The sequence below is a fragment of the Rhinatrema bivittatum genome, chromosome 6 (genome assembly GCF_901001135.1).
Source record: "Rhinatrema bivittatum chromosome 6, aRhiBiv1.1, whole genome shotgun sequence".
NCBI lineage: Eukaryota > Metazoa > Chordata > Amphibia > Gymnophiona > Rhinatrematidae > Rhinatrema > Rhinatrema bivittatum.
In genome coordinates this window covers 130847335-130864636 of record NC_042620.1, presented here as the reverse complement: position 1 = coordinate 130864636, position 17302 = coordinate 130847335, and the positions used below count along the sequence as shown (strand labels likewise).

General features: G+C 42.0%; 1 protein-coding gene across 7 annotated transcripts in view; it reads left to right on the top strand.

Moving 5' to 3' along the window:
- The window catches only part of NCKAP1 (NCK associated protein 1), a 349694-nt gene that overhangs the window by 137164 nt on the left and 195228 nt on the right, over nucleotides 1–17302 (top strand). For all 7 annotated transcript variants that reach the window (XM_029605940.1, XM_029605939.1, XM_029605941.1 and 4 more), the window contains 5 exons: nucleotides 1468–1524; nucleotides 5432–5574; nucleotides 5668–5758; nucleotides 10735–10872; nucleotides 12190–12238. In XM_029605940.1, the coding sequence (XP_029461800.1) occupies nucleotides 1468–1524; nucleotides 5432–5574; nucleotides 5668–5758; nucleotides 10735–10872; nucleotides 12190–12238 (478 nt within the window). The remainder of the gene's footprint in view (nucleotides 1–1467; nucleotides 1525–5431; nucleotides 5575–5667; nucleotides 5759–10734; nucleotides 10873–12189; nucleotides 12239–17302) is intronic.

Here is a 17302-nt window from a genome sequence, read left to right as displayed (position 1 = left end):
CCAGCAGTCTCCTGGGTCCTCAACTTCCTCCTGTCTCAGCTCATGAAGGCTCCGTTTGAGCCATTGCGATACTGTGACCTGAAGTACCTGTCCTGGAAGGTCATCTTCTTGGTTGCAGTTACTTCACCGCGCAGGATAAGTGAGCTGCATGCTTTGGTGTCGTTACCCGCCTTATACAAAATTTTGTCATAAAGTGGTTCTGCACATGCACCTGAAGTTCCTTCCTAAGATGGTCACGGAGTTCCATCTCAATCAGTCCATTTTGTTGTCTTCCTTTTTTCCAAGATTGCACGCTTACCAGGGTGAACGGGCTCTGCACACTCTGGATTTCAAAAGGGCTCTGGCCTTTTACTTGGAATAGACGGCGCCTCACCGCCTATCCATTCAGATTTGTCTCCTTCAACAAAAACAGATTGGGGGTTGCTGTGTCTAAGCAGACCGTATCCCATTGGCTTGCAGACTGTATTCCCTTCTCTCTCGCTCAGGCGGGCTTACAGCTTAAAGGTCACATCAAGGCTCATTCCATGCGAGCCTTGGCATTCTCGGTGGCTTACTTCCGTACAGTCCCCATGCACGAGATTTGCAAAGTGGTGACCTGGAGTTCCCTCCACATGTTCGCCTCACATTATTGCCTGGATAAGGATGGCCGGCGCGACAGTTATTTTGGACAGTCCGTCCTCCGTAATCTTTCAGCCATAAAAACCCAACTCTCCCTCCATGGGCCCTATCCTTGGGTGAAAGCCTGCTCGTCTGGTTATTGCAGCTCTAGTTGTTGTGCACATTGGCACCTGTTCTCTGCTGCACATGTTGGGAGCAGCCTGGAGCTATATAATCACCCGTGTGAGGACTACCATTCTGCTTGCTTACCTATAAGAGGTGTCCTCACGAAACCTGGCCACCACCCTGCAGTTGGGTTTCTCCCGGTTTGTTTTATTTTTTCATGACCTCTGTGTAAAAAGTCTGAAGAGGGACCCCCACGTGAATGTGTGGTTAGCGGCATGATGGGCATGCTCAGTGTGCCAGTCAGTTTCTGTAAACTTTGACAAAAGTTTTCCATGCCAGGTGACGATGTCACCCATGTGTGAGGACTTAACATCCTGCTGTCCTTGGAGAACACTTGTTACAGCTAAGCAACTCTGCTGTATTTGTCCTGCTCAGTTTCCCCTGCATGTACTACCTTATGTCCAGTCAATACCTCCCTTATCCTCACCATATCCTTTGATTGATTGATTTATTTATTTAAATTATTTTAATATACCGATGCTCAAGACAAAAGTCTTATCATACCGGTTTACAGCAGAACCAGGGGTATATATATGTCCCAGGCATTCTTGAACTCTTATCATGGTCTTATCTATCGGTGTTTCTGGAAGCTGTGTTGAAATTACTAAAAGAGCTTTCACCTTGTATTGCAATTGATAATATCGAAGATATATTGAAATGTGTTGGTTTATTTTTTTCTTCTAGGACCATGTTTGTGAACTGCTGAACACTATTGATGTTTGCCAAGTCTTCTTTGATATTGTAAGTTCCTATGATCTTTATTTATTGATTTGAAAAAACAAACCAAGTAGGGTGGTTGGGATTAGGGAGGCAAGAAAGATTTTAAAAAATGCAGAATTCTCTAGAAACAAACTCCATCCAGATTGGTCCAGATGTACATGCAAGAAGCTAATAAGTTAACCAAAGTGCTGCTCAAAATGGCCATCAGAGCTGGAGTTACAAAGCAAATACGTTGATAATGAAATACATTTTTTGTAGCTTTCTCTTTTTTCATGGTTTTTGTTACATTTACTGGTTTTGCTTCTGTTTGTGAAGTAATATACGAGAGCTATTTTCCAAGCCATTCATAGTAGAGGGGTGTTCCCAGAGGTGGGGCTTGTATTTGCATGCATATTTTTTTTTTTTAATTTTCAAAAGTATGTGCACAGTTTGTCTTGGAAAAACTACCATTCAATACATAAAGGCAATTAGTGCGTTATGTACAACTGCAAAACTTATACCACACTCAAATTTTCTAATCCACATCACAAACTGATTAGTTCAAGATTACAAAAATGTTTTATTTTAATTTTGTTTTCAAGGAGGAAAAGACTTCATATGCCAGATTGACTATTTTTAAAAAGTCAGTCTGGTAAAGGGCAAAATCATTAGTCTAAAAAAACCTCCTTTTATATTTAGGTTTTAACAATTTTACCTTTATTATTTTAAATTTCTTTCCTTTTTTGTTAATTAAAAAGGAACACTGAACTTATTATTATTCCCATGAGCAATTCTCTAATTGTATTTATAATTTTACAAAGTCCATTTCCTTTTCCTAGTCATACTTGATTTTCAAAAATGGAAATTGTTTTGTGAAACTGCATTTTGAAACACTCCATTTTATATGAATGATAGCACACGGTACTTATCTTAGCTCATTCAAAATTGGTGGAGTGCTTTTGCTTCAGATCTGATAATTCACATGAGCAAAAACTCCATTATTCTTTTTCCAGAAAACTCCAAAAAAAACTTCCTGGAAAGAGGACAGTAATGGAGTTTTTGCTCATGTGAATTATCAGATCTGAAGCAAGAGTACTCCACCAATTTTGAATGAGCTAAGATAAGTACAGTGTGCTATCATTCATATAAAATGGCGTGTTTCAAAATGCAGTTTCACAAAACAGTTTCCATTTTTGAGAATCAAGTATGAATGGGAAAAGAAAATGGACGTTGTAAAATTCCATTTAGAGAATTGTACATGGGAATAATAATGTTCAGTGTTCCATTTTAATTAACAAAAAAAGAGAGAAAAATTTAAAATAATAAAGGTAAAATTGTTAAAAATAAAAAGGAGGATTTTTTTAGACTAATGATTTTGCCCTTTACCAGACTGACTTTTTAAAAATAGTCAATCTGGCATCTGAAGTCTTTTCCTCCTTGAAAATAAAAATCGTTTTTGGAAAAACTACCCACACAGTAGCAGGGGTAAATATATGGAAGTAGTTTTCCGCGATAATGTTCAAAGGGAAAGTCTGTGCATTAAAAGTTGGTATAAAGTCTGCAGGAAAAAAGTACCCATGGACTTTGCTCCAATGTGGGCACATTTTAAAACTCCTTCCCTTTGTCTGCCTCATGAATTCTAATGAATATTACATATTCTTGCCTCTTATATAAAACGCCCACCAACCTAGTTTAATCTGCAATTAAGGATGCCTCATTTAGTGTTTGGGTAATTGTCAGGTTCTTGTGGCCTGGTTTGGCCTCTGTTGGAAACAGGATGCTGGGCTTGATGGACCCTTGGTCTGACCCAGCATGGCAATTTCTTATGTTCTTATGTTCATTTGCTGACAGCACATTTTAAAGTATAGAATAGACTCTGTCTTGTAAATAGAACTAGGGCAATAAACATTTTAACTTTAAAATTTTTTGGAAAGTAGAATTATGTTATAGAATCCTGACCACTAACCTGAAGGATTAGATTTTCATGTTTGTTGTATACTCAGTTGCCAGTTCATGCACAATTATAAACTGGCTATCTATTTTCATTGATATATTGCTGTGTTTTTTCCCATATTATTTATTTAGTCCATTAATTCCACCATTTACCGTAATTTTTCACACCTAGGATTCAGAGGGGGAAAATAAAAAAAAAAATAAAAAAATGTGTGCTAAACCGGCTCTGTTCCTGGGTGTCTGTGCGTCTTATGGAGCAAATTAGGGGAATGCATAAAATTTCGTCTCCATTTTGTTTTCGGGTCTGGGGAGGGCCATTTCGGTCCACTCCCCAGATCAGAAAACTCTTATCGTTCTCTTTCTGTGGGAACCCCCCCGCCCCAAAAAGCCCCATCCCAACCCTTTAAATTTAATTAACTACACCCCCCCCCCCCCCCCAAGACCTGCCAAAAGTCCCTGGTGGTCCAGCGGGGGTCTGGGAGCGATCTCCTGCACTTGGGCCGTCGGCTGCCAGTGGTCAAAATGGTGCTGACGGCCCTTTGCCCTTACTATGTCACAGAGGCTACCGGTGCCATTGGTCGGCCCCTGTGACATAGTAAAAGCAAAGGGCTGTCTGCTGCCAATAATCAAAGACGTTTGCCCTTAGTATGTCACAGGGGCTACCGGTGCCTTTGGTCGGCCCCTGTGATTATAGTAAGGGCAAAGGGCTGTTGGCGCCATTTTGATTATTGGCAGCCAACAGCCCAAGTGCAGGAGATCGCTCCCGGACCCCCGCTGGACCACCAGGGACTTTTGGCAGGTCTTGGGGGGGGGGGGGGGGGGTGGCAGGAGGATGGGGGTTTGTAGTTTTTTAGTTTCGCTCCATAAGACGCACAGACATTTTCCCCCCACTTTTGGGGAAAAAAAAGTGCGACTTATGGAGTGAAAAATACGGTATATGTTAAAGGTAGGGTGAGGAGAGCTAATTGATTATTATTTTTTTTTTTCACTGTAGTTGTTACCCTAAATAAATATTTCCAAACTCTGACAATTCCTCCCATTATTATTTTATGAACCCTGGTAAGGCCTTTGACAGTCTAAGAAGCTGTTGTACAAAGTTTAGGAAATTGTGATTTTCCTTCTTCCTTTAGATCAAAAACTGGAGGGAGGGGGGGGATGGAGGTGCACAATGGTAAGCCCTGGTGATTGGATTTATTTTTTATTGTAAGAGTACTACTTATGCAAACGTTTGAGGCGTGTTACAAGCCAAAATACATAGAACCCTGGTGCATGACCCCGGCTGTCACTGCAGTGATTGGACGAAATTTAATTGGGAGGGAATACAGAATCAGAGGGGAAACCATTAAGTATTAAGGGGGTAATATTCAGAAGCATCTAGGTGTGTAAAATGCAGCTTTATGTGCATAAATCTTTTTTTTTTTATAACATCCCCATTCTCCCCCCCCCCGGGGGGGTTGTGCATGTAAAAATAGTCATGAACGTGATTTTACAACTACTTGAAAGAGGTGATGCTTGGGGCGGAGTTGGCACATGGAAACCATTTACATGCATACTTCTAGTTTTACTCTGTGTATAAGTATTTCATCATATTTAGTTTACAGACTTGCATATAGTGGGGTTATGGGTAGTATTTTGTTTGGGGGGGGGCTCACGGCATACACTGAATATATTTAGGTCAACATTGCATATTATATTTTATGTATAGCACATTAAGGTTTCAGCAAGTATATCGAATAAGCAGAAAATGCTGAACACAGAGTATGCAGTAATCACTACGATGTTCATATGTGAATGGGTTCTTGTCTGTACTTTTTATTTACATTCTATAAGTAATATTTGTTTGCATAACAGCTTAGAAGAAGGGGAACTCTTTCTAAATTTCACTCTGTTTTTACTGAATCAGAATACATACTTTTAGTAATGGCTACATTTGATAAGGTTTGTTTTTTCTGCTGAAAGCCGCTCTGATTTGAAGAAATCTGTGTTTTATTTCTAGACTGTCAACTTTGATCTAACAAAGAACTACCTAGACCTTATTATAACCTACACAACACTAATGATAATGCTGTCTCGGATTGAGGAGAGGAAAGCTATTATAGGATTATACAATTATGCCCATGAAATGACACATGGAGCAAGGTAAAAATCAGCTGTTTTTCAAATCTTATTGCTTTTGAAAGATGTTTGTTTATTGTGGTGGCCACATCTAAACATAGTGTTTGTGGTTCTCAGTGATCGAGAGTATCCACGCCTTGGACAAATGATTGTAGACTATGAGAATCCCTTAAAGAAGATGATGGAAGAATTTGTACCACACAGTAAAGTAAGCGTGGATTTCATTGGTTTTTATTTTTAGCAGGTCTTTATGCATAGGTGCTCTTATTTTGAAAGGATTGCACACATCTGATAATTTTTTCAGTATCTTGACAGTTTTTAGTCATGCAGAGCTTGACACCTCTCTGGAAGCTATGAATATCCATTCTACCTCCTGCTGCCGCCTTATGCCCTTTATGTTGGTAATTCTGTTGTCAAGAAATGCAAAGCAACCTTTTAATTTCCAAATAACACAGCCATTCAAATGGGACCAAAAACAGCCTCTTATAGGTTTTATAATGTAAAATGTGGAATTTATTTTGTAGCTAGGAATACTCATTTTCTGTTTTGTGGTCTCATCTTCCTGCACATTTCATTGATTACATCACTGTCTTCTTTCATACCTCTTTCTTCATACACACTTTTTCAGAGATATGCACCTGGTGCTTGAAAAGTGGTACCCAAAATATGCAAATGATTCTGATTCTTGAACCATAAATATGCAAATATCTAATAAATATTCATTATGGGAGTCCTGAAAACCAGGCTTGTTACAGCCCCCCTGGAACAGAGCTGCACATCCCTATTATAAATCTGCTCTTTGGAAGAAAGGAAGTGGCTTAATGATTAGAATAATGGACTGGGAGTCAGGAGACCTGGGTTCTGTTTCTGCCACTGCTCACTCATTTTGACCTTGAGCAAGTCACTTGAATTCTGTATTGCTTCAGGAACCCACTAGATTGTAAGCTGTCTTGGGAAAATAGCTCTTTGTATCTGTATGGCATTTGTTATAATGCATCCTGGTTCCAGGTAAGTATTGTAAGTATTGAAATAATTCATCCCTGAACTCCATTATAAAGCAGGGTGAAATCATCGATAACCCATAGGTGAGGTCATCCAAAGGTGTCTGCACAGACCCAGCTCTTAAAGCTCGGAAGTGTTTGAGCATGCACAGGGAGTTCCCGTACGCAGCCTCTGCCATGTGAACCCCTCAGTCTTTCTATGACCTACTGCACAGATGGATTTCTTAGTCTTTCTGAATTTGACTCTTTAATATTGATTTTCAATTTGCAAGTTTCTTTTCATGCTACTGCATCCAGAGATTTTGCTTTAGGACTTCGGTTAAGAGTCTCAACACATCAAGTGATGTGCTGTACTTGTATGTCCACCAGAGGTTGGGGAGCACAGACCAGTGCTTCATCAATCCAGAGAGTGTGGTCAGAAGCAAAGAATCATTTACAAATCAACTTTCTAGAGCTGTGGGCCATCCAGTATGTTACGAGCTTTCCCAAGAGAATCTGATCCAGACAGACAATCGGATGGCCATATTTTATACATAGGGTGGCATGGCTTGGCCATCCTTTACGAAGAGGCCCTAAATATTTGGTCATAGGTCTGTCATTACAGCTCTTATCTCCAAGTATCTTATCTCCCGGGTGTCCAGAGTATGCTGACAGACTGGCTTAGAGTCCTGCAACCTCATGAGTGGTTCCTAGATCAGGGGTCACAGACGTCCTATTCCTCTTTTGGAGAACTCTAGTGATGGACTTGTTTGTATTGGAGGATAATCAGAAGATCAGTCGATTCTGTTCATGAAACAGAGCAGGAGCCTGTTTCATCTGTCTTATCAGCCCCCCAATCCAGCTGGGGGTGTGTTTCACTCAGAACCCTGAAGAACAGAAAACTCTGCCACTTAAGCCTACAATCCTTGACCCTAATGGTGTGGATATTGAGCACGCAGTAGTGTCCTTGCTCCTTCTCAGAGATGTGAAGAATATTTTCATCTCAGCTAGAAACCTTTCACCAGGAGATCCTACAGTTTCAAGTGAAAGAGCGTCTCTTCAATTTGTGAGATCAGTCTTCTGGACCCTTTCGCTTGTGATCTGAGACCATTTTCATTATCTGTTCTTCCTATTCTTATCAGGCCTCTGCACTTCTTCAATTAAGGTGCATCTTGGTACTATTGTGGCTTATCACTTTTCGGTGGATGGAGCTCCTGTCTCTCTCCATCCTTTAGTGTCAAAATTCATGAAAGATCTGTGGTATGCAAAGCCTCAAATCAATAAACCACCGGTTCTATAGAACCTTGGTATGGTCCTAGCTCAATTCATGAAACTTTCTTTCAAGATTTGGCAGACCTGAAGTTTCTCACCTAGAAAGTGGTGTTCCTTGTGGCAGTCACTTCAGCCACATGGAATGACTGAAGTGCAGGCCCTTCATTTTTATCATAACAAAGTTGTTCTACAAAGTCATCCTAAATTTCTTCCAAAATTAGCATATTCATTCCACATAGGCTAAACATTTGTTGACTACGTTCTTTCTAAGACCACATATACATAAGAGAATGGGCTTGTCACTATTTGAACTAACTGTAAGAGAACCCTAGCATCTTACTTGCAGAGTACCTAGCCTCACTGTCAAGTTTCTCAAGTGTTTGCATCCTTTGATCCCAACAGGTTGGGATGGGCAGTTGACAAAAGAACTCTTTTTAGTTAGCTAGCAGACTGCATAGTGCACTGCTATGCTCTGGATGGATTGCAAGTTACAGACTGTCAAGGTTCATCAGGGTTTGAGCTGTGACTTTAGCTCACCTGAGAACCGCTTCTATCTGCAAAGCTGATACTTGGTCATCTGTTCACAACTTCACATCCTGCAGTTGTCTGTACAATATGCCTTGAAGATACAGTAGTCTTGGTCAAGCAATTCTGCTCAGCCTCTTCATCCAGTAGTCATATGAACATGCCATACTGGGTCAGACCAAGGGTCCATCAAGCCCAGCATCCTGTTTCCAACAGTGGCCAATCCAGGCCATAAGAACCTGGCAAGTACCCAAAAACTAAGTCTATTCCATGTTACCATTGCTAGTAATAGCAGTGGCTATTTTCCAAGTCAACTTAATTAATAGCAGGTAATAGACTCCTCCTCCAAGAACTTATCCAATCCTTTTTTAAACACAGCTATACTAACTGCACTAATCACATCCTCTGGCAACAAATTCCAGAGTTTAATTGTGCGTTGAGTAAAAAAGAACTTTCTCCGATTAGTTTTAAGTGTGCCACATGCTAACTTCATGGAGTGCCCCCTAGTCTTTCTATTATCCGAAAGAGTAAATAACTGATTCACATCTACCCGTTCTAGACCTCTCATGATTTTAAACACCTCTATCATATCCCCCCTCAGCCATCTCTTCTCCAAGCTGAAAAGTCCTAACCTCTTTAGTCTTTCCTCATAGGGGAGCTGTTCCATTCCCCTTTTCATTTTGGTAACCTTCTCTGTACCTTCTCCATCGCAATTATATCTTTTTTGAGTCCATTCTCTATTGAGTAGGACGCAGTTTCCTTTTAATTGCTCTTCTATGCAAGACTCAGCTTGTGACTCCCACTGGTTATGGCTGATTTTATCTTGCTTATTGACAGAGAAAGCAAGGTTGCTTACCTTTAAAGAGGGTTCTCCGTAGAATGAATCAGCCATATGTATTGCTTAGCAGTTTCTCTGGAGAGTCAACTAATCAGCTTAAGCTCTGGAAGAGACTGAGGGGCTCATGAGTGCAGTAACTCCAGTGCATGCTCAGACACTTCGGACCTCTTAGAGTTGGGTCCATGTCAATGCCATCAGATGGCATCATTCACTAGTTATTATTGATTTATCCTACTGTCTATGTTGATCCCTTATTATAGATAAGCAACTTTTGCTTTCATCCTCTGCCTCTAATTCTAAAATTACTTCCCTCTTGTTGAATATTGTCTTAACCTTATGTTTGAAATATTCCGTCGTCATCCTAATCTGAGGTGTTTTTTGCAGAGGTTAGACCAACCCTTGTGACTGTGCTTCATTACATTGATATACCCAAGGATGGGAATGCCCCAGGCATTGGGATCCTTGAACAATTAAAATTTCATTGCTGGTGTCTCGCCAGTCATTCTCAGCTAGGCCACATGAAGAAAGATGTACTGGATGGGCCATTGGACAAGGAGACCATATTGACATAGCATTCTAGCAGGAGATTATGAATGAACTTGCCAGTGTAGGCAGCCTAGGAGAGAGAGAGAGAGCTTGCTAGCAAAGGCTGTCTGAAAGAGGAGAGTGGAGAAGAGTATGCTAGTATTATCCCCACTGAGCTGCTCAAGGATATGCAGGTGCTCTTGTGGGACTTGGTATACCAGCAGAGTTTGGGATGAGAGGAGTCTTCAGAGAGAGAGAGGAAAAGGTGGGAAGAAATATGACAGGAATAGGATAGAAGAGTAAAGAAAAGAAGAAAATAAAAGCATCTTCTCCACCCCTTAATAAAATGAACAAACTGAATCAAGCTAGAAAAATAATTAAAGAACAAAATAAAAGCAATAAAGCTAACTTTTTTTCCCTGGCATGTACATTTTCTAAGTACTTGTATACCTGTGAATATACCCGTTGGTTTGTAATATTGAACTGTGAGCCTGATTCAAAATATGCTTCCTCCCTTTCTATACATATGGTATAGACTCTCTTTGCCTGGAAGCTGTCTCCCATTGTCTTTATAAATCATTTTGGAATATGTTGGTAGGAAAGATATAGTAACTTAAAATATCATCAAGATGAACAGATGTACAACAATCAGTAAGTGTCAGTGAGGTCTCTGGCCAAAGTGTTAGGAAGGCTATAATATTTTAAGCATATCTTTGATTTGTTTTTGCCCATGATCTAAAAATCAACATCTTCATGGTTTTAAGAGCTAACATGAATCTTCTAAATCAGTTTGAAATTAGTTTTTAAGATGACTATGTTTAAATGTCACTCTAGGAATGTACCTAATAGTGCTCATATTTCAGTTAAGTTCTGCATTTCTTGAGTTCTTCATGTTTTGGCCCTGTGCTCTGGATATAGTCACCAGAATATTATACTGACCATAAAATAAGCTTTTACAGAAAAAAAAAACTTATTTACATGTTCTTTTAAAGATATACTATGGTATGTTCCTTTATATCAAACATGACTTTTATTGTTTTGTAGTCTCTGTCAGATGCACTTATTTCACTCCAGATGGTTTATCCTCGACGGAATCTCTCGGCTGACCAGTGGAGGAATGCACAGCTATTGAGCCTCATCAGTGCTCCCAGTACAATGCTAAATCCTGCACAGTCTGATACAGTATGGTTCTTTATTACTTTGAGCAATAGTACATATCTTTGTTTTAGATGTGGGATTCATCTGAAAATTTCATTACTCATCTATTATGTCATACTCTGTCTCAGTGGAGATCAGAAATTTGATCCCTTGAACTACCCCTGTAGGGTTAAGTTGCACTTAATTATTTGTATCTGAAATTCAAGCTTATCTAAGAAAAAAGGTTGAGATTAATTCAAAATCTAATTATTCTTAAATGATTACCCACCCAGGGTAGTAGAGAAATAGTGCCTTCATTAAAATTGAGAAGTCTTTGCTCTTATCCAGAGAGCTTCAGTTGGGATGAGCTGTTGAGCCCCCTTCTCTGTACTTTACTCTAAATGCTTCATAGAAATGATGGCAGAAGACCAAACGGCCCATCCAGTCTGCCCAGCAAGCTTTTGCACTTTTTTTTCTTTCACATACTTATCTGTTTCTCTTGGCTCTTAGTAACCTTTTTTTTATTCTATTTCCCTTCCACCCCCGCCATTAATGTAGAGAGCAGTGTTGGACCTGCATCTAAGTGAAATAGCTTAATTTAGTTAGGGGTATTAACCACCGCAATAAGCAAGCTACACCCATGCTTATCTGTTTGTTCAGACTATGTAATTCAGTCCTTGTTGATTATTGTCTGAATATAGATCCACCTTTCTTCATTTCCCCCTGCCGTTGAAGCAGAGAGCCTATGCTGGCTTTGCATTGAAAGTGAAATATCAGACTTGCTCCCCTGCCGTTGAAGCAGAGGGCTATGCTGGATGTGTGAATTGTCAAAATTTCCTCCCCTGCCGTTGAAGCAGAGGGCTGTGCTGGATATGCGTGAATTGACAATTCACGCATATCCAGCATTCACACAATTCTGATTGTTTTGTACTATGTTGATGCCTCATTTGTTGCTCCTGCTGTTTCTCTGTGCAATGGTGAGAAGTAGTAAATGTCAGAGATGGATGAGGATATGATCAGATTCTTAAAAAGGACTTTGAATACATTTAGTAAACTTGGGGGAAAAAAAAAAGTTGGCCTAATTATGTGACCTTTCTTGGCATTGGAAAGGCAAGAATTTTATACACAGTTCAACCTAGCAGTTACTAGAAATATGTACTTTTAATATTGTCTGGAATAGGTTTCTTAAGGTATGTACTTCCTATACTGTAAGATTTTCTACTAAGATATTGAATGTTCACCTTATATTGGAGAGCAAAATGTTTAGAATTTTCGCAAATGTATTGGGGCATTAAGGAAGTAGTAGAAAATCATGTCAGATTTTGTAGAAGTATCACAATACTTTTCATTTTTTTTAAACAGATGCCTTGTGAATACCTCTCTCTCGATGCTATGGAAAAATGGATCATTTGTAAGTAAATGAATTTAAAAAGTTTATGTATTGCCAACTCACAGCTCGATACAGTAAAGTTCAGTTGAAGATTTCTCGTCTGTAACGAGCTCGCTGCGCACAATTCGGACGCGTAAGGCAAACCAGCGATACAGTCTCCAGTTTTGCGCGTCCGTAGCGCTTCTTAAAACAGACGCGTAACCCTTCCCGCACCCGGCATGTAAATGAACGAATTAGCTGTATAATGAAGGAATTAGCTATTCCCCTCCGATACCGTAACGGGCACTCAGGTTCTCTCATTAGTAACGCACTGTTTTGCCGCGGCCGTAACGTGTTAGTTTACCGCCTCCCCCTAGTAGGAGTTAGGACTGTGAGTCTAGTAACAAATCCATCGACACCGCTTAAGATACTCAAAAACAATAAAACACAATTTAAAAAAAAAGCCATACAGAGATGATCGAGAAAATGTAATGATGTGGGACACATAAAACCTGTCAGAAGAAAAAATAAAATATTTTAAATACCTGTCGGAGGGCCGCGTGGGTCCAGGCGGCCGGCGGGATCCGGGGGGCCGGTGGTCGCGTGTTAAATCTAGGCCGCGGGCGGGTGGGCGCCTGTTCCGGGCGGCGGGTGGATGCGCGTTAGTTTCAGACGGCCGCGTGGGTCCAGGCGGCCGGCGGCGGCGGGAGCCGGGTGGTCGCGTGTTAAATCTAGGCCGCGGGCGGGTGGGCGCCTGTTCCAGGCGGCGGCGGGGGGACACGCGTTCGAGACGGCCGGCGGGCGGCGGGTGGTCGCGTGTTAAATCTAGGCCGGGTCCGCACAGGCGCGCATTCATTCACTGCCGGTGGGGGCTGCCAGAGGCAGCCCCCACCGGCAGTGAATGCGCGCCTGTGCGGACGGCGGGGGGGGGGGGGGGGTGGTCGCGTGTTAAATCTAGGCCGCGGGCGGGTGGGCGCCTGTTCCAGGCGGCGGCGGGACACGCGTTAGTTCGAGGCGGGCGGCGGGTGGTCGCGTGTTAAATTTAGGCCGGGTCCGCACAGGCGCGCATTCATTCACTGCCGGTGGGGGCTGCCTCCGGCAGCCCCCACCGGCACTGAATGAATGCGCGCCTGTGCGACCCCCTGCGATTTGGCGCTCAAGGCGTGACGTCACGGCATGTGACTGCCTTCAGCGCCGAATCGCAGGGGTCGCACAGGCGCGCATTCATTCATCCAGGCGGAGGAGCCGGTGGCGAAAGCAGCCGGCTCCTCCGCCTGGATGAATGAATTCATTCACTGCCGGTGGGGGCTGCCTCGGCAGCCCCCACCGGCAGTGAATGAATGAATGCGCGCCTGTGCGGACCCGGCCTAGATTTAACACGCGACCGCCCGCCGGCCGTCTCGAACTAATGCGTGTCCCCCCGCCGCCGCCTGGAACAGGCGCCCACCCGCCCGCGGCCTAGATTTAACACGCGTCCACCCGCCCCCCGCCGCCCGGAACAGGCGCCCACCCGCCCGCGGCCTAGATTTAACACATGACCACCGGCCCCCCGGATCCCGCTGGCCGCCTGGACCCACGCGGCCCTCCGACAGGTATTTAAAAATTTTGATTTTTACACTTCCTGGTGCCTGTCATTTCAAATGTCATTTGAAATGACAGGTACCAGCGCACCCAGGTTACTGTATAGGCGCTGTATTAAGCGCCTATACAGTAAAATGGGTTACGCGGGCATAACCCTTCCCTACCGCTTTAAAGCCGCGGCATGCATTTGCATGCGATTAGAGGAGAGTATCGGGGAGTTAGTGAAGAGAACTGTGCGTGCGGGGAGGAAGGGTGCGCCTGACACTACCTCACTGTTTCTACCTCGACCTTACTGTATCGACCTGTTAGTGATTCAGCGGAAGCACTGTGTACTGCCATACCAGACTTGGGTCTGCTTCTCAGGGCTGCTTCCAGATGCTAAAAAACAGGAACACCTATTATGGCTACTAATGTGACTACCAAGAAGCATGTTTGGGAATATAGAGACAGGCAAGACTAACCAGAGGTTCTATGTTTTATTATAGCCCTAGTATACAGACAAATTACAAATCTACAGTAAGTTAGTTCAACATAGTAATGTCATTCTGTATGTAACTACCAAATAAATAGGATTTTCTCTCAGCCAATCATCCAAGTTGAATTTTTTTTCACTTTGACCAAAAGCAAAGGAAATAGGATGCCATTGTCCGGTCAGTAGTCATTTGCTATTGCTGCTGTATATTGTGTTTTAAAGTTGATTGATGATGAATTTGTGGCTTTGCTTTTTTTTTTTTCTTTTTTTGTTTTATAGTCCTTGCACAAAGACAGATGCAATTCCAGATATAGTCTCTGTATGTGCAAATTTAAAGTTTTTTCCCTTCCCAGTTATTGTTCAAGTACTGTTGATTCATTGCTTGGCTGAGCTGGTTCAGTAGCTGGTTATCTTACAGGAAAGGGATAAGAAATGTCTCTGCAGGCATATATGGGAGAGACATCTCTTGCATGAGAGTACTCTATCCTTGAATTAGTCATGTAGCTTGTTAAGTGTTCTGAAGGTAGTGGCTACAACTCTATGTCCCATGCCAGAGATCCTTAAATTAACAACTTTGTTGCCTGATATTTCTTTCCTTCTGTGGGAAAGTTACTTTGTTCATGATGTTGTTCGGAAGTATTTCTGCATACTGGCACAAAGGTAGACAACCTTTCACTTGATTGACCTGGCGTCTACTAATGCTAAGCAGATCTCATGTCTATCCCAGTACTATACTAATCCTAACACATATTGATAGGATAAGAGTGCACTTGTGTTGGCTTCCAGATGGATCTGTGATCTGTACCTCAGCTAGAGGATTATCACTGTGATAACTGGGGGAGAGGGTTAAAAACAGTTGAGAAACACCAACAAAGTCTCATGGTAACATTTTCCCCCAAAGAGGCTAATTCTGATTGAGTTGGAAGTCCAAAGGAACAGGATAACATCGCCAGGACTAGACAAAACAAATTAATGTTATCTAAAGATTGTTTAATTGTAGTGACTTAAATACAGGTGCAATCTTGGCTCTGATTCTCCCTCCCAATGTTTTGTCTTCTGTCATAAGAACATAAGAAAGTGCCATACTGGGTCAGACCAAGGGTCCATCAAGCCCAGCATCCTGTTTCCAACAGTGGCCAATCCAGGCCATAAGAACCTGGCAATCATTTCTCCAGATACATTTTATTTCTGAATGATTTTACAATGTTTGAAGTAAATGGTTTGTGCATTTTTATTATGTTTTGCCCCCTGTTTTTTTTTTATATTTTGCCTTGGGCTTGCTTTTCAGCAGTCAGTATAACGTACTGACACTTCCAGAAGTTTACAGTGGCAGTCAGCAAACCAGAAGTAGCAGTTTCTTTAAGAGCATATTTCCAAGATATGAGCTAAGAATCAGAAAAAGAGAGAGCCTTTTTCATGAGTTTGTTTAGCTGCTGACTGAATTTTTTAATCAGTACTTTAGCAGTGCTGCTTTATAAACATTAATTTATAACTAGTGCTTCTTTTTTTAAGATTTAATTAATAAACAAGAATAAAACACTGCCAATACAAAAATAAAAAACGAAGGAAAAAGTGTTCGTTGAATAAACATAATCCAAAAGATAGAACAAAAGAGGGGTTACACCAGTTATTAAATATCCATATTAACAAAGAGGAGCAACATTCAAATCCACTTTTCAAAAATAGTTATAGCTCTGTCAAGATATCAAGGCTTCTTACTCAGTGGTATCAGAGTAGCTCTAGTGCCTAGTCTAGATCTAAAAACCTTTTGCCACACGGGCTTTGGGGTTCAGTCTTGCACAACACTTCTATAATCATTTGCTACCAAGAAATTTAGTTATCTGAAAACATCTTTCAAGCTTTAAAACAACCATCAGCAGCAGCAGTGGGGAAAACAAAACACCTCAACATCGCGATGTTTCAGCAGTAAAAATATTGTCTGCATCAGGAGGAATCTAAAAGAAAAATATGTAATTTAAAACATTTGCATAAAGCTAATCATTTTATATATGCAATTTAATACCTTAATTACCTCTTATAAACACTCTTAGGTTTAGCATTCATGAAAATGGCAAAACAGCCCAAACAATTAAAATAAGCAGATATCCCTCCCCCCCCCCACACCATCCAATCTCACAACCCTCATTTAAATACACAGCGAAACTACAATGTGTTCATTATCACAAAATTATAAAAAGGCAGACCACACATTCCTGAACATACCCAGATCAGTCCAGACAAATGGGTTTTATTCATCCCTACCAGCAGATGGAGGTAGAGAACAAAACTTTGGGTACTGCCACATATACGAGAGTGCCACTTGCAGTCCCTCAGTATTTCTCTACCTCCAGCAGATGGTAGAGGTGCTAACCCTGCAGTCCTGACTGACTGGATTGTGGAGGAAAATTTTGCTTCCTGAGGTGGCAGGTTCCTGTAGAAGGGCCATCCTTCAGGTCGAGCCGGGTGAACGGGGGGTTGGATACCCCTGGCCAGTTCAGCCTGCAACCGCGGGACCCCAGACAGCCAGTGGTCTGGCTCCCTCAGTGGGATCCAAAGCCCCTCCACCAGACTAGGATTTTTCAGGGAAGTACCCTTGTTTTTGTTCACTTTTTTATGGTTTGTAGGCCTTTAAGGCTTTAAGTTTAAAAAAAAAAAAAAGGAAAGGGATTTCTGCTTTGCAGCATCGGCGGCTCGAGTTTAAGCTGAGCTGCCAGTCAACCAGGGCGGCCGTCGGGAGCAGGCCTGGTGGTACTCGGGCGGAGGGAGACCCTGGTTGGGGACAGGTTCCTCCAGTTTGGGTTTGTCTGCCTGGCCGTTTCATTCGTGTGCTTTTCTGTCGCACCAGCGGTCTTCTGAGCGTGCTGGCGGGAAGTTCCTGCAGTTAGTGCGCCTGCTACCATTTTTGATCGCGGCCACATGGTGCGGGTCCGGCGGCATTGATTCTGCTTCTTTTTCAATTTTTTTGTGGTTTTTGTGATTTAAAAAAAAAAAAAAAGGTTTATGGCAGACAAGCAGCTTGAGCAGGTTTGTCGAGCCTGTGGGGGTCGGACGGC